Source organism: Oncorhynchus clarkii, chromosome 12 (genome assembly GCF_045791955.1).
Source record: "Oncorhynchus clarkii lewisi isolate Uvic-CL-2024 chromosome 12, UVic_Ocla_1.0, whole genome shotgun sequence".
NCBI classification, from domain to species: domain Eukaryota; kingdom Metazoa; phylum Chordata; class Actinopteri; order Salmoniformes; family Salmonidae; genus Oncorhynchus; species Oncorhynchus clarkii.
This window is the reverse complement of record NC_092158.1, coordinates 13,281,456-13,303,406: the sequence shown is the minus strand read 5'-3', so window position 1 is coordinate 13,303,406 and position 21,951 is coordinate 13,281,456. Positions and strand designations below refer to the sequence as shown.

General features: G+C 42.9%; 1 protein-coding gene across 1 annotated transcript in view; it reads right to left on the bottom strand.

The window, feature by feature from the left end:
• The window catches only part of LOC139422730 (exonuclease 3'-5' domain containing 3), a 79,371-nt gene extending 58,040 nt beyond the window's left edge, over positions 1-21,331 (bottom strand). The window contains exons 1-19 of the mRNA XM_071174037.1: positions 21,262-21,331; positions 16,981-17,055; positions 14,016-14,080; positions 13,352-13,513; positions 12,793-12,978; positions 12,536-12,589; positions 12,315-12,454; positions 12,119-12,225; positions 11,952-12,025; positions 11,735-11,773; positions 11,408-11,574; positions 11,136-11,283; positions 10,664-10,865; positions 4,240-4,349; positions 2,513-2,696; positions 1,547-1,713; positions 1,103-1,324; positions 963-1,016; positions 712-843 (exon numbers count right to left, since the gene is read on the bottom strand). Of these exons, the coding sequence (XP_071030138.1) occupies positions 712-843; positions 963-1,016; positions 1,103-1,324; positions 1,547-1,713; positions 2,513-2,696; positions 4,240-4,349; positions 10,664-10,865; positions 11,136-11,283; positions 11,408-11,574; positions 11,735-11,773; positions 11,952-12,025; positions 12,119-12,225; positions 12,315-12,454; positions 12,536-12,589; positions 12,793-12,978; positions 13,352-13,513; positions 14,016-14,080; positions 16,981-17,005 (2,238 nt within the window). The 5' untranslated portion in view covers positions 17,006-17,055; positions 21,262-21,331. The remainder of the gene's footprint in view (positions 1-711; positions 844-962; positions 1,017-1,102; positions 1,325-1,546; positions 1,714-2,512; positions 2,697-4,239; positions 4,350-10,663; positions 10,866-11,135; positions 11,284-11,407; positions 11,575-11,734; positions 11,774-11,951; positions 12,026-12,118; positions 12,226-12,314; positions 12,455-12,535; positions 12,590-12,792; positions 12,979-13,351; positions 13,514-14,015; positions 14,081-16,980; positions 17,056-21,261) is intronic.
• Between the last annotated feature and the right edge of the window lie 620 nt (positions 21,332-21,951).

The following is a 21,951-nucleotide window of genomic DNA, read 5'->3' as shown; positions in this document are numbered from 1 at the left end:
CCCCTACCTTGTGACCAACAGATGCATCTCTGTATTCACAGTCTTGTGAAATTCATAGATTAGGGGCAGCAGGTAGCCTAGTGGGCCGCGCGTCGGACCAGTAACCAAAATGTTGCGAGATCGAATCCCCGAGCTGACAAGGTAAAGATCTGTCGTTCTGCCCCTGAACAATCCAGTTATCGTAAAGGCCATCATTGTAAATAAGAATTTGTTCTTAACTGACTTGCCTAGTTAAAATAAATAATACATAAAAAAATGAAGGCCTAATGATTTTATTTCAATTGACTGATTTCTTATACGAATTGTAACTCAATAAAATCTTAGAAATTGAAACGCATGTTGCGTTTCTATTTTGTTCGGTGTAGTTTAGGTGTAGATTCGATGGGCCATCAGCTGTGTAGGTTGACTAGCAGAGAATAAGGGGCAAATTCTTACAAACTGCTTATAAACACAAATTCTGTTAGGGGTGTTAAGATTCTAACAACGACAGTGTTTTTTATAGACTTATTTGGGGAAAGTCCAGGACAGGGTGGACATTACTTTCAAAATGGCAGAGTAACTTAAAAAGTAAATATCTGGTAAATTTCTCAAATATCCGGTAAATTAAAATCTTGCCGGACACTTTGTCCAGGGCCAAACTTTCCTACCAGAAACCAACCATGGCACACACACAAGCACAAACGATCACACCCACACACACTGTTGACCGACCTGACAGCGGCTGAATATGTCCGACTGGGTTGGCTGGACGTTGAAGTGTTTCAGGACTCGTACTGCCTGGTCCCGGGCTTTCTCTGAGCAGTCCAGCGCAATGCAGCGACCCTCTCCCACCTGGGACTTCAGCTAGACACACAAACACACACCGAACATCTCCTGACTCCGCATATACAAACTGTATTGTCAGAACCCTGCTCAAAAACAGACGTGAGACACACACTCTATAACATGCAGTTCATATTTACCGTCTGGTACGGCTGACCACAGGTGAGTATGACTCGTCCATCTTCTTGGGCTAACTGAGGAACAGAAGAAATATAGAGAGTTAGCGTCATCATCTGAGCCGGTTTCTGACTCAGTGTGTCTGTCCTACTGTCTATCCTACCTGCGCAGCCACCCTATGGTCATCAGTATTCTCCAGCAGTACCACGTCGACCCCCAGACAGCGCAGGTAGCGCCCCAGACCCTGCAGCATGTTGTCACACACCACACGCAGTTGTTGAGGAGCCATGCGTGGGGGCAGTGGACTCTGACTGTCCTCCCCAAGCTGGGGGCTTTTCTCTGGGCCTAGGGTTGGGGTTGGGGCTGGGTCTGACTCCTGGTGTGCCTGATATTAGAGAGAAAGCTTTAAACATGGGTTGTGTTCAGTAGAGAGAAATGTTTTGAAATGGGGAGATACTTCCTGACCTTTTATAGGGAGTAACACACTTGGAATTCAAGTTTCATGATGTTAAAAAAAAAAAATTGTAGCCATGACAACCCTGGCTAACCCTTAACCAAACAAAAGAACAGTGGTGTCAATGTGAAGAAGTTGTAGTTAGCCTCTGACCCCTCGGCGCCGGGCCTGCTTCTTCTTCTCCTCTTTCCGCTTCTTCTCCTCTTTACTCTTCTCAGTCTGAAGTGAGGAGATGGAGCACAAGTCCTGTGGCAGCCCAAAGCTTGCTGGGTCACGAGAGAGGGCTGAGTAGACGTCCAGTAAGCAGTATGCATCGACAGCTAGAGAGGTGATGGTGAGAGGAGGGATAGAGGAGAGAGAGAGATGAGAGAGAGGAGTGTGTGAGAGAGAGACGAGAGAGAGGAAGGTGAGAGAGCGAGAGATAGAGAGGAGGTTTAGAGAGAAGCGAGAGAGAGACAGGAGATTGACGTGAGAAGGCGTGAGAGAAAAACACTGGAAAAAATAAAAGATGAAGAGATGAGAGCCATAAAGATAAGACAGAAGATCAAAAGAGAAAGATAGTATCGTCTGTCCCTTTATCTCTTCAGAGACAGACAGCGTTTAAAATGTCTACACTAGAATACTACTGAAGTATGAGGACATATATTTGGCATGCATTCTAAGAAGTAGCTATGAAATGAAGTATGGACATTGGAACGAGGCACCAGTTCAGTTCCCTAAATTGGCCTTTGCAGGAATGAGAGAGAGCGGAGAGCGAGAGAGAGCGAGAGAGAACGGCGAGCGAGAGAGAGCGGAGAGTGAGAGAGAGCGAGAGAGAACGGCGAGCGAGAGAGAGAGTGGCGAGCGAGAGAGAGTGGCGAGCGAGAGAGAGTGGCGAGCGAGAGAGAGTGGCGAGCGAGAGAGAAAGGAGAACAAGGAGAGACAAAGAGCGTGAGAGATGTGTCTGGCATTTTGGAGCACAGTGAGAATGGTAAAGATGACAACAGGCTGATCACAGTTGGTATGTGTGTGTGTGTGAACACCTCCGTAGCGGAGCTGGCTGATCCGGAGCGGTCGTATCTCACAATTGGTATGTGTGTGTGCCTGCATAGCAGTACTAGAATGTGTGTGTGGGTTTACCAGCGTAGCGTAGCTGACTCGTCCTCAGTGGTCGTCTCTCCCAGTTAGACAGCTGTTCCATCTTATCTAGGGGTTTCCCCAGGACCTGCTGGACCAGGAGACTGAGACCCTTCTCTGCTGGGCCCTCCCCAACCAGCACACCGCGAGGTCCCCCACTACCACGACTGCTGGTGCTACGCTGCATCTAGGGATCATACAGCATACTGGTCACATTTAGAACAGGGGAGGCCTATTTTCAATGCCGTAGTAACACAGCCTGTTTTTATATAGTCTTATATTATAAACTGGGTGGTTCGAGCCCTGAATGCTGATTGGCTGACAGCCGTGTATATCAGACCGTGTATATGTATATATATATATATATATATATATATATATATATATATATATATATATATATATATATACACACACACACATCACAGGCATGACAAAACATTTATTTTTACTGCTCTAATTAAGTTACTAACAAGTTTATAAAAGCAATAAGGCACTTTGGGGGGTTTGTGATATATGGCCAATATACCACAGCTAAGGGCTGTATCCAGGCACTCCGCGTTGCGTCGTGCTTAAGAACAGCCCTTAGCCGTGGTATATTGGCTATATATCACACCCCCTCAGGCATTATTGCTTAAATGTAGTTTTGTTGCTTTTTAACCTTTATTTATTTATTTATTTTTATTTCACCTTTATTTAACCAGGTAGGCAAGTTGAGAACAAGTTCTCATTTACAATTGCGAACTGGCCAAGATAAAGCAAAGCAGTTCGACACATACAACGACACAGAGTTACACATGGAGTAAAACAAACATACAGTCAATAATACAGTATAAACAAGTCTATATACGATGTGAGCAAATGAGGTGAGATAAGGGAGGTAAAGGCAAAAAAAGGCCATGGTGGCAAAGTAGATACAATATAGCAAGTAAAACACTGGAATGGTAGATTTGCAATGGGAGAATGTGCAAAGTAGAAATAAAAATAATGGGGGTGCAAAGGAGCAAAATAAATAAATAAATTAAATACAGTAGGGAAAGAGGTAGTTGTTTGGGCTAAATTATAGGTGGGCTATGTACAGGTGCAGTAATCTGTGAGCTGCTCTGACAGTTGGTGCTTAAAGCTAGTGAGGGAGATAAGTGTTTCCAGTTTCAGAGATTTTTGTAGTTCGTTCCAGTCATTGGCAGCAGAGAACTGGAAGGAGAGGCGGCCAAAGAAAGAATTGGTCTTGGGGGTGACTAGAGAGATATACCTGCTGGAGCGTGTGCTACAGGTGGGAGATGCAATGGTGACCAGCGAGCTGAGATAAGGGGGGACTTTACCTAGCAGGGTCTTGTAGATGACCTGGAGCCAGTGGGTTTGGCGACGAGTATGAAGCGAGGGCCAGCCAACGAGAGCGTACAGGTCGCAATGGTGGGTAGTGTATGGGGCTTTGGTGACAAAACGGATTGCACTGTGATAGACTGCATCCAATTTGTTGAGTAGAGTGTTGGAGGCTATTTTATAGATGATGATGATGAACCTATATAGCCTACCATCTAAAAATACAAATCTATACCCCCAGAAGAACTTGATTGTAGTTATGACCGTGCCTCAAACTTGCAGCTAGATAGTGAAAATACTCAGATGTTCTTGGTCATGTTTGGTCAGATATACCGTATGTACATAACACTCTCTAGGGCCATCACGCTACAGGAGACCAGGTGGGTCTGAGGTGAAGTGTACTGTACCTGTTGGTGCACGTTGAGTAGATCTAACACTCCTTCCATCTTCAGAGGTTCCTCAGAGAACTGGGCCCATGTGGCCAGAAGACACTTCAGGTCCCCTGCCATCCCATAACCTGGACACAGACAGAGTAATATCACACCAGGGTTCAAATAGTATTTCATTGAGTCTGCCTGGATTATTCCATTGGTTCATTACATCATGTCAGACGAGGTCAATAAAGCGCATCTAAAGTGTTAGGACAATTACTTGAACATACAGTACCAGCCAAAAGTTTGGACACACCTACTCATTGACGTGTTTTTATTTTATTTCTACTATTTTCTACATTGTAGAATAATAGTGAAGACATCAAAACTATGAAATAACACATATGGAATCATGTCATAACCAAGTTTGTTAAGTTTGTTAAACAAATCAAAATATATTTTAGATTCAAATTAGGCACCCTTTGCCTTGATGACAGCTTTGCACACTCTTGGCATTCTCTCAACCAGCTTCACCTGGAATGCTTTTCAATTAACAGGTGTGCCTTGTTAAAAGTTAATTTGTGGAATTTCTTTCCTTCTTAATGCATTTGATCCAAATCCGTTGTGTTGTGACAAGTTAGGGGTGGGTATACAGAAGATAGCCCTATTTGGTAAACGACCAAGTCCATATTGTGGCAAGAACAGCTCAAATAAGCAAAGAGAAACGACAGTCCATCATTACATTAAGACATGAAGGTCAGTCAATCCGGAAAATTTCAAGAACTTTGAAAGTTTCTACAAGTGCAGTCACAAAAAAACATCAAGCACTATGATGAATCCCGACTCTCATGAGGACCGCCACAGGAAAGGAAGACCCAGAGTTCCCTTTGCGCAGAGGATAAGTTCAATAGAGTTACCAGCCTTAGAAATTGCAGCCCAAATAAATGCTTCCGAGTTAAAATAACAGGCACATCTCAACATCAACTGTTCAGGAGGACACTGCGTGAATCAGGCCTTCAAGGTCAAATTGCTGCAAAGAAACCACTACTAAAGGACACCAATAAGAAGAAGCGACTTGCTTGGGCCAAGAAACACGAGCAATGGACATTAGACCGGTGGAAATCTGTCCTTTGGTCTGATGAGTAAAATTTGAGATTTTTGTTTCCAACTGTCGTGTCCTTGTGAGATGCAGAGTAGGTGAACGGATGATCTCCGCATGTGTGGTTCCCACCGTGAAACATGGAGGAGGTGCGAATGTCTGGGGGTGCTTTGCTGTTGACACTGTCAGTGATTTATTTTGAATTCAAGGCACACTTAGCCAGCATGGCTACCACAGCATCCTGCAGCGATACGCCACCCCATCTGGTTTGCGCTTAGTGGGACTATCATTTGTTTTTCCAACAGAACAATGACCCAAAACACACCTCCAGGCTGTGTAAGGGCTATTTGGCCAAGAAGGAGAGTGATGAGTGCTGCATCACATGACCAGGCCTCCACAATCACCCGACCTCAACCCAATAGAGATAGTTTGGGATGAGTTGGACCGCAGAGTGAAGGAAAAGCAGCAAACAAGCATATGTGGGAACTCCATCAAGTCTGTTGGAAAAGCATTCCAGGTGAATTTTGTATTTATTTGATTTATTGAAGCTGGGTGAGAGAATGCCAAGAGTGTGCAAAGCTGTCAAGGTAAAGGGTGGCTACTTGAATAATCTCAAATATAAAATATAAACTCAGCATTAAAATAATACATTTTCACATCATATTTTATTACAGAGTTTAAAGCATTTTTCTCTATTAACTCTCAATCAACAGATAACCCCTCGCTCCTTTGGGAAACCTGTAAAGCGTACTCTCTCCTAACACAGGATGCTGAAAAGAAAATGAGATTTGTCAGGCAAAAGCTATATGAACATGGCGATAAGCCAGGAAAGTACTTGGCATTCCTAGCTAAAAAGAGAGCTGACTCTCAGTCAATTGCCACTATTACTGATTCTGATGGCAATCAATTATATGAAAATAAATTGATAAATGACTAATTTAAGACATTTTATGCGAACCTTTATGCCTCAGAACTGCCAAATGATGCACCCAAATTAATGGAGAACTTATTTTCTAAGATTGAGCTCCCTACTATCTCCGAAGAACAGAGGTCTCTCCTTAATGCCCCTATTACCGAGGAAGAGATAATGTTCGCAATTAGGAATTTGCAAAATGGTAAGTCCCCAGGACCAGACGGGTTTTGTAGTGAGTTCTATAAAGAGTTCCATGGCCTGATCCTTGAGCCATTGCGTGATATATTTAACCACTCATTTTCAAATGACCAGCTCCCTCAAACGCTGAGAGAAGCCAACATATCACTTATTCTCAAAAAAGGAAAAATGTCCAGAGTCTTGTTCCTCGTACAGACCAATTTCCCTTCTGAATGTGGATAGAAAATTGCTTTCTAAAATTTTAGCCACAAGATTAGAGGACTCACTGCCACTAATTGTGAAAGGAGACCAAACTGGCTTCATTAAGGGCCGTAAGTCATGCAACAATGTCAGGCGGCTTCTTAATGTAATTCAAGCCTACCAACAAAGTGCTATGGATGGTCTTGTGCTCTCCCTAGATGCTGAGAAAGCATTTGATCGTGTGGAGTGGTCTAACGTATTCTTTGCTCTAAATAAATTTGGTCTAGGGGACAACTTTATAAAACGGGTGAAAGTTTTATATGATGATCCTCAGGCTGCTGTCCTTACTAATGGGCTAAGGTCAAATAGCTTCTCTATATACAGAGGTACCAGACAGGGCTGTCCTTTGTCCCCTCTCCTCTTTACACTCGTTATGGAACCACTGGCCGAGGCTATCAGGGCCTGCTATACAGGGGCTGCTCATTGGTGATGTTCACCATAAAATAAGCTTGTATGCTGATGTCCTGATATTCATATCTAGTCCCGAGACTTCAATTACATCTCTTATTAAATATTATTGAATTATTCAGAGAATTCTCAGGCTACAAGATTAACTTAACTAAATCAGAGGCTATGCCACTTGGTAACCTTCACTCTGTACCTAATACCTCTCCCCCTTCCCTTTTAAATAGTCTCCCTCAGGTTTCATGTATCTGGTATATTTGTAACTCCTAAATTGCAGCAAATGTACAAAGCCAATTTTGTTCCCTTGTTGGATACAATAAGACAGGATTTGGAGCGCTGGAACTTTTCCGATAACATGGTTGGGTAGAATATCCCTCTTGAAAATTAACATTTTACCTAGACTACTCTACCCAATCCAAATGATCCCAGTATTACTCTCCAATAAGGTAATAAAGGATGTAAATGGATGGCTAAGTTCCTTTATATGGAGTAAACGCAAGCCAAGACTTAAGATGGCAATATTGCAGCTGCCAAGTTCTATGGGTGGCTTGGATCTGCCCAATATCAGGTTCTATCAATGGTGTGCCCACCTTTGTTATATTTCTGACTAGATCACAAACGATGACTCCTCTATTTGGTTAGACATTGAGACTTCTCTTTCAAAATACCCCTAACAGGATCTTATATTTTTCAGAAGTTTCAAGTCTGTAGAAGATCACTGCAATAATCCCATTACATTTAACACACTCAAAGTATGGAGGTCAGTTCAACGCTTCCTGGGAAGGTCCAAACTAACTTCTGCTCTTACCCCAATTCTTAACAACCCAGATTTTGGTCCAGGATTGCTGGATGCTGGCTTTCACTTTTGGCTTAATAAGGGCATATGCAGACTAAATGACTTATTTGCTGATAAGATTTTATTGTCATTTGAGCAGATGGTCGAGAAATATCGACTCCCAAAGCAAGACTTTTTCCGCTTCCTACGAGTAAGACATATTCTGAAGAGCACCACCTTATTTGGTAACCCTGATATGTCTGTCATTGAAAGAACGCTTTTTTTTCCCACAAAGGAAAATGTCTAAGTCTGTTTTACGATGCTGTAAGGTCCTTTTCTGCTGTCAACACAGAGGGTGAAACAAGTGTGGGAGAAAGAATTGTCTGTTACTATTGACAAAGAGAGGTGGGAGGACATTTGGAGATATGCAAAAACAATATCTATCTGTAATCGTACTAGAGCAATCCAATTAAGAATAATACACAGATTGCATATATCCCCAAATCGCAGACATGCTTTTAGCCCCTCTTCCTCTTCTCCTCAGTGTCTTAAATGTAAAACTGATACAGGCTCCCTAATACATTGTTTATGGTCATGTACCAAAATACAAAGATACTGGTCTAGTGTTCTGCAAGAAATTGAAAAGATCCTAGCAGTTGATCTAGAATTGGACCCAGTTTCTTTACTGTTGGGTCTCCCTAGTAGGCATGCTACTTCTGTGTGTAAAAGGAGGCTTTACAACATCCTTACCTTCGCAGCAAGGAAAAACATCCTTTTACAGTGGATTAGTGATAAGGCTCCTTCTATTAAAGATTGGCATAAGATACTATTTGAATGGGTGCCTCTGGAATATCTGACATGTACATTGCATTTTAAAACAGATCAGTTCTACAAAGTAAATTACCTAGAACCTGAGGTATCAGCTATTATGCTGCAAGGATTCTCTTAGAATGGTGGTGATCTATGTATTTCAGAATTACACTGTACGTTCCATGTGTGGAACCTAACTTCTTGGTTTAAACTGAGCTTTTTTGTTTAATTTCTGTTTGTAAATTTGTTTAAAATGTATGTATTGAGAGACGCAATGATGGGGATGGGGTGAGAGAAGCGCCGAGTACGAAGAGGAAAATGGTGTACGTATGTATGGGTGTGTATGTATATATATATATATATATATATATATATATACACATACATACATACATACATACATACGCAGGTATGTGTAAGTGAGTTTGTAACTGTTTTTTTTTGCTTTGTCTCTGTTGTTGTATCTCTTAAAATGGGTGAAAATGGTGAAATTCCAATAAAAATACTGTTACAAAGACACTAACAGCTTACAGACGGTAGGCAATTAAGGTCACAGTTATGAAAACTTAGGACACTAAAGAGGCATTTCTACTGACTCTGAAAAACACCAAAAGAAAGATGCCCAGGGTCCCTGCTCATCTGTGTGAACGGTGCCTTAGGCATGCTGCAAGGAGACATGAGGACTGCAGATGTGGCCAGGGCAATAAATTGCAATGTCCGTACTGTGAGATGCCTAAGACAGCACTACAGGGAGACAGGACAGACAGCTGATCGTCCTTGCAGTGGCAGACCATGTGTAACAACACCTGCACAAGATCGGTACATCTGAACATCACACCTTAGGGACAGGTACAGGATGGCAACAACAACTGCCAGAGTTACACCAGGAACGCACAAACCCTCCATCAGTGCTCAGACTGTCCACAATAGGCTGGATTGAGGGCTTGCAGGCCTGTTGTGAGGCAGGTTCTCACCAGACATCACCGGCAACAACGTTGCCTATGGGCACAAACCCACCGTCGCTGGACTAGACAGGACTGTCAAAAAGTGCTCTTCACTGACGAGTCGCGGTTTTGCCTCACCAGGGGTGATGGTCGGATTCGTGTTTATTGTCAAAGAAATGAGCGTTACACCGAGGCCTGTACTCTGGAGCGGGATCGATTTGGAGGTAGAGGGTCTAGGCCGGTGTGTCACAGCATCATCGGATTGAGTTTGTTGTCATTGCAGGTAATCTCAACTCTGTGCATTACAGGGAAGACATCCTCCTCCCTCATGTGGTACCCTTCCTGCAGGCTCATCCTGACATGACCCTCCAGCATGACAATGCCACCAGCCTTACTGCTCATTCTGTGCGTGATTTCCTACAAAACAGGAGTGTTAAGTGTTCTGCCATTGCCAGCGAAGAGCCCAGATCTCAATCCCATTGAGTACATCTGGGACCTGTTGGATCGGAGGATGAGGGCTAGGGCCATTCCCCCCCAGAAATGTCCGGGAACTTGCAGGTGCCTTGGTGGAAGAGTGGGGTAACATCTCACAGCAAGAACTGGCAAATCTGGTGCGGTCCATGAGGAGGAGATGCACTGCAGTACTTAATGCAGCTGGTGGCCACACCAGACACTGACTGTTACTTTTGATTTTGACCCCCCCTTTGTTCAGGGACATATTATTCCATTTCTGTTTGTCACATGTCTGTGGAACTTGTTCAGTTTATGTCTCAGTTGTTGAATCTTGTTATGTTCATACAAATATTTACACATGTTAGGTTTGCATTTGACAGTTTGAGTTTATTTTGATTTGTCTAACACTTTTTTTGGTTACTACATGATTCCATGTGTTATTTCATAGTTCTGATGTCTTCACTGTTATTCTACAATGTAGAAAATAGTCAAAATAAAGAAAACTCTTGAATGAGTAGGTGCGTCCAAAACTTTTGACTGGTACTGTAGGTCTGGCCGACACATGGACAGACAAAAGAAGGCATACAAAAATAAATCCAATATAGACCAATCCCTTCACTCACCCAGCTTGAGGACCGTGGTAGCAGAGAAGAGGCTCCTGATGAAGGTGACAGTGATGTTATGTTGAGAGAATCCATGGGCACACAGGTCCAACAGGAACACCTGGCCTGGCACTGCTAGCTGGATCAAAGCTACCCTCTGCTGGGGAGACACTGCACCGAACCCTGCCCTCCACTCCATATCCACCCCTACTATACAACCAGGCTGGAGAACAGGGGAGAGGAGGGAAGATATTTTGGGGTTGTGAATAAGGTATACCTGTTGTATTCCGTGCATGTGACTAATAAAATTTGATTTGATAAATGCTATTATTTTACACTGTTTACATTTTTCATAGGTGTTTGGTGCTTACATGGGATTTAGTCTGCAAATTTTCTACAAGAGATCCCTTATAACACTAAAATTACGTGCTGTCGGACACACACAAGCCAGTGAGGAGTCATCTGTGGAACCACCTCTCTGATTGATTGATACCTGTAGCACTATGTCTCTGCAGCGCTGTAGCCCCTCCAGGGTCTCCAGGAAGTGGACATGGTCCCTGGTGATTGGCAGCTGGTAGAACCTATCACGGTGTGCCTGGGACGGGTCCCACGACTCAGCATTGCAGCCTTTAGATACCTCCCTGAAGAAGAGGCAGAGGATTGAATGAATGAATATATGAGAAATATGTGGACAGCGGACAACAGAGACGTAGATTGACTGATAGATTACATTTATTTTCCTTCATTCTCTCTACAGCTCTGTACCTCAGCGAGGGTGGTAGGCTCTCCTGTGTGTCCCACACCCCAAACGGCAGACGATCTTTGGGGAGACCGTAGTGTAGTGACCACTGGGCAGCGTTGACCATCCCACCATACTTAACCATCAACTCAACCAACTGGATTTGCAGCTCTGGGTCGTCTGCCACTGTCGACTGACCATACTCGTCAATGTAGTGAACACTGAACACACACACCAATCAACCAACCAACCAATGACCGAGATGCTGAGATTATATCATGCATGGGCCTTGTTGTGTGCGTTTTTAAAAGACTAAACTAAGCAAAAAGAGAAGTTGATTGCACACGTCATACCTGTACATGGTCCCTCCAGTTCTCCTCTGACATGCCTTTCTGAAAGTCAGAGACGGTGAGAAGTGAGGACATGTGAATGGGGCGCGAAGCAGAGGCCTCACAGAACATAAGGTAACATACTTTAATTGAATGACCTGATTGCAAGTAACTCTGCATAAGAACGCCTGCTAAAACTCTGAAATGTATCACGTTAAAAGGACCCAGGTTTGCTGCTTACCTCTACAAACCTTTTATACATGAGGAAACGCATGGAGTCTGATTTACGCTTGTACACAGAGTTGGGACACAGGCCTGCAAAGTGAAACCATTGAAACCAATGAAAATGTAGAGCAGGCACACTGATGATCGGTGATACACATGGGCACTATCAGAACACACACACACCTGGGTCAATGTTGAATTTCTCCATCAGTCGAAACACTTGTTTGCTGAGCATCTTGGGCTGGATTTGATCAGTTTGATGTTTGGAGAGGGACAAGCGGGGAAACTGCCTGCAGTGAAGCACAAGGAAACATAAACCACCCACTAATGCCACACACGCACAGAAAGAGTTGCGCACACACACACACACACAAAATACCTGCGTAGTTGTGCTATGCTGAAGTCAGGACGGCACCAGGAGTCCAGCAGTGTGACCATACGTTCCTCCAGTCTAGGATGGCCCCTTACAAACGACTCGGCCATAGGAAGCTTGTCCTGTAGAATCAGAGGGACACACATCTGCAACACACACGGGGGGGGGGGTCATGGTTTAGTACCAACACACACCTTTGCTTTTAATAACAGGTTCTGATCGCTCACCTCCTCCATATCCACTTCACTCTGAAGCTCCAGTTTCATGCTTAACAACGCAGCCTGAAAAACAATGACAACATTTATTTAAATTGTGAAAATCCCCAAACATTCATTTTGATTCCCCCCCAAAAAAGATGTATAGTTTTTATTCATTCACCTAATATAGCTTTGTCTGACTCCATCATGATTAACCCATTTGATTCCCATCCAGCCCGTCACACCACAACAACCAGATGAAGAAGAATAGCAGAACACCAACCCACCTCCCTGTAGCAGTTGACAGCCTGCAGTTTGATGATATGCAGCCTCAGGATGCTCCGGTCCAGATTACCCAGCTGGTAGATGTCTATGAGAGGATCCATGAAGCTGGGCTGGGCGTCCGTGAGAAGGCTGAGAGCACGACGCTGCAATCCCAATTTAGAGACCTCTGGGACGGCCTGGAGGGTCACCTGGAGGTAGGTGAGATTTACAAATGACGCTTCGTGATTATTTTCTTTAGCTCAAAGTAGCGACATGTCTTAATTAATAAACCACAAGCATACAGTGCCTTTGGAAAGTATTCAGACCCCTAACCCCTTTTTTCCACATTTTGTTACGTTACAGCCTTATTCTAAAATGGATTCAATTGTTTGTTGTTTTCATCAATCAACACACAATACTCCATAAAGACAAAACAGAAACAAGTTTTTTTTTAAAATCATATTCAAGTGAAATAAAGTGAATAATGTGAACTATTTTTGGTTCCTGGCACCCTTTATACTTGTTTACAATAGAGGATCTTCAGTGGAACTGAGCATGCCGTTTTCCTTTACTGAGACGGACCTTGGGATGTGTGCGTCTCCAGCGCTCAAACTCCATGAGGATGCGGTGGCCCATGGTGGTGGCCTTCCCCTTCTGCCTGCCTGGACAGCCCTCCAGGACACACAGCAGGTCCTCTAGGGGTGTCTGGAAGTCTGAAAAGCCCTTGAAGGCTACAGCTCGCAGCTGAGAGGACAGGGGAGGAGATGGATGGAAGGGGGGGGGGGGGGGGTTAGATACACACTCTCCATCTGGGTCAAATCAATCTCTGCATATGAACTTTTATGCTAAAATCTCAAATTCACACATAAAGCTATCAGTTGTATAACACTTTGTTTGGCATTAAAGTATTGAATCTTGTTTTAGATAGACTTTGGTACTCACAGTACTCTGTGTCACACACTTTCCCTTTCTCATTCAACATCTCTCACAATTTGCACAGTTAGTCAATATCCACAAACAATGCATGTCTGTTTGAGAGATTGTAATCTCGAGGCTTGATCTTTTACACAATATTTCAGACGCACAGTCATTCACTCAACATTCTCATAGATATACCCAGTATAGACCTGGCATGCGACATGATGATGCACTGCTCGCTCATTCCTTCCCTCAAGCTTTTTCCTCACACACACACAGACTGTGAAGTTGACGACATACACACTGTAAATGCAGCTTTCTGTCTCACCGGCTCTAGCTCTTTCCTGGTCCAGAAGTCAAAGAGTTGTTCTCTCAGTGCCGTGGGGTCAGCACCTGGAGGTCACACAGTTGATATGGGGTTACACACTGACCCCTACTGACCTCTCACCCCAACCTGTCATTGGCATAGGGGTTACCAGCCTAACCCTTCACCCAACCAGCTTAGTGTGTTTCTCACTCTCTTTCACTCACACTAGATATGCCTAACCTCCCGAATCCTGAAGCATAACAAACACACTAGCACATGTGCTTTCTGAAGTCAGCCTATTGCTACTCTAACCACTCCATCAATGTTTATATCACTACTACTTAAAGTGGAACTGACAGAATTTTAGCAACATGACATCTCATTAAAATCGGTTCATATACACCCCCCAGGAAGAATATTATACTTTTTAAAAACATTTCCTGACAAGCCAGCACTTAGATATGGTCATTTTCACAAATTCTTAGAATGTTTGTGAATTACCTATAGTAAGGCATGTGAAAATTATATAACAATATAGAGTAGGAAAGCGGACGTACATTCAGACAGTAAATAAAACATCCGTCTCGTCCAGGACCGGAGTCGACGCAAACTGGTGCACCACAGACCAATCAGAGCTACAGTAGGCCTTTATACAAACAAGCCATTTGCCACACAAGCCTGCCATCATTTACTTTGAACTGGACTGTGTGTTTACAGGCAGTAGCAACAGCGAGACTTTAAAATCATTCAAACGTATTTGCCAAAAGCCACAAAATACAATTTTGAAATTGCACTGAAACGATGTAGAATTGTAGCCTATTAATCATTCTGCAGCTTGCCTGCCAATGCATGCTTATCCCAACCAAGCACCTAAGCTAACTGGCTAAAGTTAGCTAGCTTGCTCCTTTCAGACACAAATGAGAGAACACCTCACTTTGACCAGTTTACTCGCCCTAGCAGAGCTGGTTAGCTAGGCTGTTTACATGTTATCTAGAGGGTTCGTGACTAACTATGACTTTTTTTTGCCTACGTTTACCGACACCGGTCATATTCAGTGGGTGTTGTGCGATCGTAAATTCATCAGCTATTCTGCGCTCTGGCACACAGACGAGAGTGCTCTGAAATTGGAGTAGAAAGCCAGAGTGAATTTGCAAATGTAGGAGATATGTTGTTCCAGTTCTTGCTAGATAACCAAATGACACCTGCATCTAGATGTGTGTAGCCACCAAAAACAATGATGATGGGAGAAAGTCAGTCACTCAACCACTCCTCCAATGACATGACATCCTCCTACCAGCTAGCTGGCTAACGTTAGGCTCCATAGTTTTAGCTTGCTACCTAAATAGATACACTAGCCTATTAGCTAGTTTGACTGTATTGACATTCCCAGCCTTAGTTGCAACCTGTATGCTCTCGTTGGCTGGCCCTCGCTTCATATTCGTCGCCAAACCCACTGGCTCCAGGTCATCTATATGTCTTTGCTACGTAAAGATGTCTTTGCTGCGCTTTCTGCCCACATCAGATATGTCTATGTCCTGGGAAATGTTACAACCTCATGCTAATCACATTAGTCTACATTAGCTTAACCGTCCCGTGGGGAAGGACACTGAACCTGTAGAGGTTAAGGGGAGGCAGGTAGCCTAGTGATTAGAGCATTGGGCCAGTAACCAAAAGTTGCCATACCAGGCGGTGAGGCAATGCTCTCGACGGTGCAGCTACAGAACTTTTAGAGGATCTGGGGACCCATGCCAAATATTTTCAGTCTCCTGGAGGGGGAAAAGGCATTGTCGTGCCCCCTTCACAACTTTCTTGGTGTGTTTGGACCAAGACAGTTTGTTGATGATGTGGACACCAAGGAACTTGAAACTCTCAACCTGCTCCACAACAGCCCGTCGATGTGAATGCGGTGATCAGGCCTACCACCGTTGTGTCATCAGCAAACTGATGTATGTACGGTCACTGTGGGGACGACTGCAAACGAGTTAAAACGTTGTCAGTTCCCCTTTAAGAATAACTGGATTATCATTAACTCAAAAGGAGTGGGATAGGATAGTATTAACAGCAGTTGTTTAGGGTTACTGACCGAGTTTTGGAGCAGTTCTGCTTTGCTTTGGGTTTGATTTAAAGCCATAACACCCTCTGAGAACAGAGGACAGGGCACATATTTTGGAGGGCTGGGGTTTAAAAAGGCCTTGTAACAAAAGGGGAGGTGTAGACTGGGTATGTTCCTAAGCATTCCCAAAAGCTCTTGCCTCGCTCTCCCCCCTCCTCTCCTTCCCAGGCCTAGTGTTCCTGTTCCCCTCCCCCCACTGCTGTCTGTTTGTCTCGGATTTCCCCAGGAAAGGGCAACGCGGTGGTCACGGTGTACAAAATCCAGCCTTCCTGACAGACAGCCTGGGAAAGCAGACCAAAGGGCTTCTCTCTCTCTTTCTTTCTTTCTCTCCCTACCCACACTTTAACTCTCAGGTCTTCATGGATCAGAGCTGGTTCATGCCTACACAGCAGAGACACTTTCCAGACTCACCAAAGCAAAGCACAACACAATGCATGGCGGAAGAACACAGCACACTTCATAGAAATCGTATACATCTTTCTCCCTCTACGTTGCTATTCTCTCTCCTTTAGCAGTTTTCCCCAACCTAATTCCACAGAGAGAAAAAAAGAGGGGGGGGAGGCTCAGGAATGTGGAACATGTCGCTTCTCAATTGTCTGGGTGAGCTGCTGAGTGACAGGTAAGCAGGGACTCAGAGCTGTATATGGAGGAGCACTCCACTTGGGAGAGAGTTTGGTGTGTGTGTGTGTGTGTGTGTATGTGTGTGTGGTGTTCAACTTGTATACCTTTACACCTGCCGGGACTATCCTTCCTGTCATTCCAACAGAGGCAAAACCATACCAGAACATGTGTGTTTGTGTATTTAAGCTTGGTGTCTGGACTGATGCGTGTGTGTAGGCCCCAGACAAGTGTTTGTTTGGCTTAACTACTGACCCAATTGTTGCGTCGCCTGGCTCATTCCTCTCCAGTGGGTTGTGCTGCGTCGTAAGTCTGAAGGGTCTCACGTTCCTAGGGGGGAGGACGGGAGACAATGTGAGGGAGGGGGAGACCGTATTGGGGGGAGATACATACTGGTAGTTGAGTTCAGCAACAGACGGGAATGCCTGTTCTGGTATACAAACAAACATCAGGGTGAATGGTGACACACCCTGACTGGCATTGCAGGCCTGATTAGCAGCACCTGATTGGTGGGAATTCACAATATAATGCGTAGACACTTCCTGACTGGGAACATTTAATTAGTTATTGACTCAAGTTCAGTTATGCATCCCAAACTCAAACCATAATTTCATCCACATTAGAAATGTAGAGTTATTTTCTTTCAGTTTCTGATCAAATAATTTTCACATTTATTTTTGTTATATTCATTTAAATGACATAGTTGCTACTAGAGGTCGACCGATTATGATTTTTCAACGCCGATACCGATTATTGGAGGACCAAAAAAGCCGATACCGATTAATCTGCCAATTTTTTTATTTGTTTTATTTGTAATAATGACAATTACAACAATACTGAATTAACACTTATTTTTAACTTAATATAAAACATCAATAAAATCAATTTAGCCTCAAATAAATAATGAAACATGTTCAATTTGGTTTAAATAATGCAAAAACAAAGTGTTGGAGAAGAAAGTAATATGTGCCATGTAAAAATGTGTGCCATGTAAAATATGTGCCATGTAAAAATGTGTGCCATGTAAAATATGTGCCATGTAAAAAAGCTAACGTTTAAGTTCCTTGCTCAGAACATGAGAACATATGAAAGTTGGTGGTTCCTTTTAACATGAAACTTCAATATTCCAAGGTAAGAGGTTTTAGGTTGTAGTTAATATAGTATTTATAGGACTATTTCTCTCTATACCATTTGTATTTCATATACCTTTGACTATTGGATGTTCTTATAGGCACTATAGTACTGCCAGTGTAACAGTATAGCTTCCGTCCCCCTCCTCGCCCCTACCTGGGCTCGAACGAGGAACACATCGACAACAGCCACACTCGAAGCATCGTTACCCATCGCTCATCAAAAGCCGCGGCCCTTGCAGCGCAAGGGGAATAACTACTCCAAATCTAAAAGCGAGTGACGTTTGAAACAGTATTAGCGCACAACCAGCTAACTAGCTAGCCATTTCACATTGGTTACACCAGCCATTAGGCTGATAGGCTTGAAGTCATAAACAGCGCTGTGCTTGCGAAGAGCTGCTGGCAAAACGCACAAAAGTGCTAATTGAATGAATGATTACGGGCCTGCTGCTGCTCAGTCAGACTGCTCTATCAAATCAGACTTAATTATAACATAATAACACACAGAAATACGAGCCTTTGGTCATTAATATGATTGAATCCGGAAACTATCATTTCGAAAACAAAACGTTTATTATTTCAGTGAAATACGGAACCGTTCGGTATTTTATCTAACGGGTGGCATCCATTAGTCTAAATATTCCTGTTACATTGCACAACCTTCAATGTATATCATAATTACGTAAAATTCTGGCAAATTAGTTCGCAATGAGCCAGGCAGCCCAAACTGTTGCATATACCCTGACTCTGCGTGCAATGAATGCAAGAGAAATGACACAATTTCACCTGGTTAATATTGCCTGCTAAACTGGATTAGTGATTATGATTGATTGTTTTTTATACGATAAGTTTAAGGCTAGCTAGCAATTTACCTTGGCTTCTACTGCATTCACGTAACAGGCAGGCTACTCGTGGAGTGCAATGGTTAGAGCGTTGGACTAGTTAACTGTGCGGTTGCAAGATTGAATCCCTGAGCTGACAAGGTGAAAATCTGTCGTTCTGCCTCTGAACAAGGCAGTTAACCCACAGTTCCTAGGCAGTCATTGAAAATAAGAATGTGTTCTTAACTGACTTGCCTAGTTAAATAAAAGGTATAAAAAAAACATTTAAAAAATCATAATAATAATAATAATAATAATAATAATCGGAAATCGGCGCCCAAAAACACCAATTCACGATTGTTATGAAAACTTGAAATCGGCCCTAATTAATCGGCCATTCCGATTAATCGGTCGACCTCTAGTTGCTACCCTATTCCCAGAACTTCTCACAAGCTGTATTCATATTAGTGATTGGGGGAAAAATAGTTACATATCGCAAAATATTTTTGCGTTAGATGGCCTTAGCTGCACCAAAACTCCAGTATTTTTCCTTCATAGCTTGTTCTCCATCTTTTTAAACAGGGAGACAATCTGTTTTCAGCACTTATTTCCATGACTGATCAAAACTTACGGTGAGCAATATGTTTGTTGCATCAAGCCGCAATAAAATCACAGTATCGAATTGCAATACCTATAGAAATGCAAAACATATTCTATCGTGATTACCTGGCAATTCCCAGCCTTAATTCAAATGGAACTGTATAAGAAAGGGTCTATAAAATACTGACAGGCTCTTAAAAACTATGGCTTGGAATTAACAGGGACCTCACAATACAATATTATCACAACACTTAGGTTACCGATATGATATGTCTTGCGATTCTATACTGCGATTCCATGTTCAAACATATTGCTCACCATATGTCTGCTGCAGAGGGACAAGAGAGCCATGACAAAATGAGTTTGATCAGTCATGGAAATAAAAGTGATGAAAACAAATTGGCTCCCTATTTAAAAAAAGATGGAGGACAAGCTATTAAGAAAAAAATACTGAGTTTTGGTGCATGTACAGCTGACTAGCACAAAAATAATATTGTGATTTTGTTTCAAATAATATCCCGGTGTGTGACTATCGATTTCTTCCTCTATCACTATAAAAAAAAAGAATAACTTGAATTAACTTGAAAAAACCCTTATCTTACATCAGGGGTATTCAATCGGGGGTCCAAGATACTACAAGGGGTCCATACATTTTGTCATGAATGTTGTCATGAATATCTCTAGCAACAACAGAATAAACTAACTTTATTTCTCAACTCCTAATTTTGAGCAAATTACACCCACTGGAGTCAAATACACTCACTGGAGTATCTGACATAGGCTTTGAAAAAGCACCCACGAATAGGCTACCAGTCAATAGGCTACCAGTCAACAGGTTACCAGTCAACAGGCTACCAGTCAACAGGCTACCAGTCAACAGGCTACCAGTCAATAGGCTACCAGTCAACAGGCTACCAGTCAACAGGCTACCAGTGCGGCAAGTGGTGCTGGCTGCTGGTAAGCTTTCTTGACTTAATACATTTTTGCCAACACATGGCTAACCTTTGTTTACCAGCTAAACAGTTACTATTAGCAAAAATGTGTTAGCCTATTAGCTAAAAAGGTCACTCCTATGTTAGAGTTTACATTTCCTTTTCCAATTATAATGTGGGAGGTCAATTTTTTTTTTAACTATACCAAATCTATTAATTTTCAAATGTTGATTACTTCTCCTTGCTATTATCATTCACCTGATGATAAGACAAGACATTTGGAGAAACATTTTTTTTGCTAACGTGTGATGAGGGACCCTGGGACGCCATTTTGCCTGAGATGGGGTCCATCGGCAGCAAAAGGTTGAAGACCCATGTCCTACATATTTCAGAATTTCACTTGAACAAGTTATGAACCAGAGCTGAAGCGTCCCTGCGCGCGCACACCCTGTGGGAACAGCAGACCACGAAAGGGCATTGCTGCCAGCTGGCTGTGAGACATGCTTTTGAGGCTGAGGATGTTATTTTAGGTCTGACGTCTGGACTGTTTCTCTCCTCGTGGTATGTTATTGACTCTCACAACTGACTCGTACAGCAGCAGCGGACTGATGCAGGGCGCTCTACAGTACTCTCCTGCCACCTATTGGCCACTATCAAACAGTACAGCATGATGGGAAGCCCTCTGTTAGACGGCTCATACTAGATGAGGAAATATACACAACATGTACCCAAAGAGAATCTTCTCTGTTGTAACATCCTGTTATGTTCACTAATTTGACAATTAGACCAGAGTGGTGCGAGTTGTGACAAATTATGCATGGTGGGTTGTTACTAGTAGCTAGCTAACCCATGTCCAACTAGCTAGCTGGCCCACCCAGCTGGCCACAAATTAGCAAGGCAACTTGCTAGCATTTTAAAGCATTTATCTCACGTGTGAACGTTACCTACCTATCAACTCTATGTCAATGTGATGTGACATGGGTTGAATGTTAACCGAATTAACCACAATACATGCTATCTTACAATGTTTTGAAGGTGAAAAAATAGACTTACGTTATAACTTGCCCCTAGCTAGCACTAGCAAGGAAATGAAATTGAAATGATAGAGGTTTTGCCCGGAAGGATTCAGAACGGACACCACCAAGTTCTCGTTCTCATATATATCTCGCGAGGTTTAGAAAATAACAGAATAGAATATAATGTAATGTTTTTATTTATTTAACCTTCATTTAACCAGGTAGGCAAGTTCAGAACAAGTTCTCATTTACAATTGCAACCTGGCCAAGATAAAGCAAAGTAGTTCGACACATACAACAACACAGAGTTACACATGGAGTAAAACAAACATACAGTCAATCATACAGTAGAAAAATAAGTCTATATACAATGTGAGCAAATGAGGTGAGATAAGGGGGGTAAAGGCAAAAAAAGGCCATGGTGGCGAAGTAAATACAATATAGCAAGTAAAACACTGGAATTGTAGATTTGCAGTGGAAGAATGTGCAAAGTAGAGATAGAAATAATGGGGTGCAAAGGAGCAAAATAAATAAATACAGTAGGGGGAGAGGTAGTTGTTTGGGCTAAATTATAGATGTACAGGTGCAGTAATATGTGAGCTGCTCTGACAGCTGGTGCTTAAAGCTAGTGAGGGAGATAAGTGTTTCCAGTTTCAGAGATTTTTGTAGTTCGTTCCAGTCATTGGCAGCAGAGAACTGGAAGGAGAGGCGGCCAAAAAAAGAACTG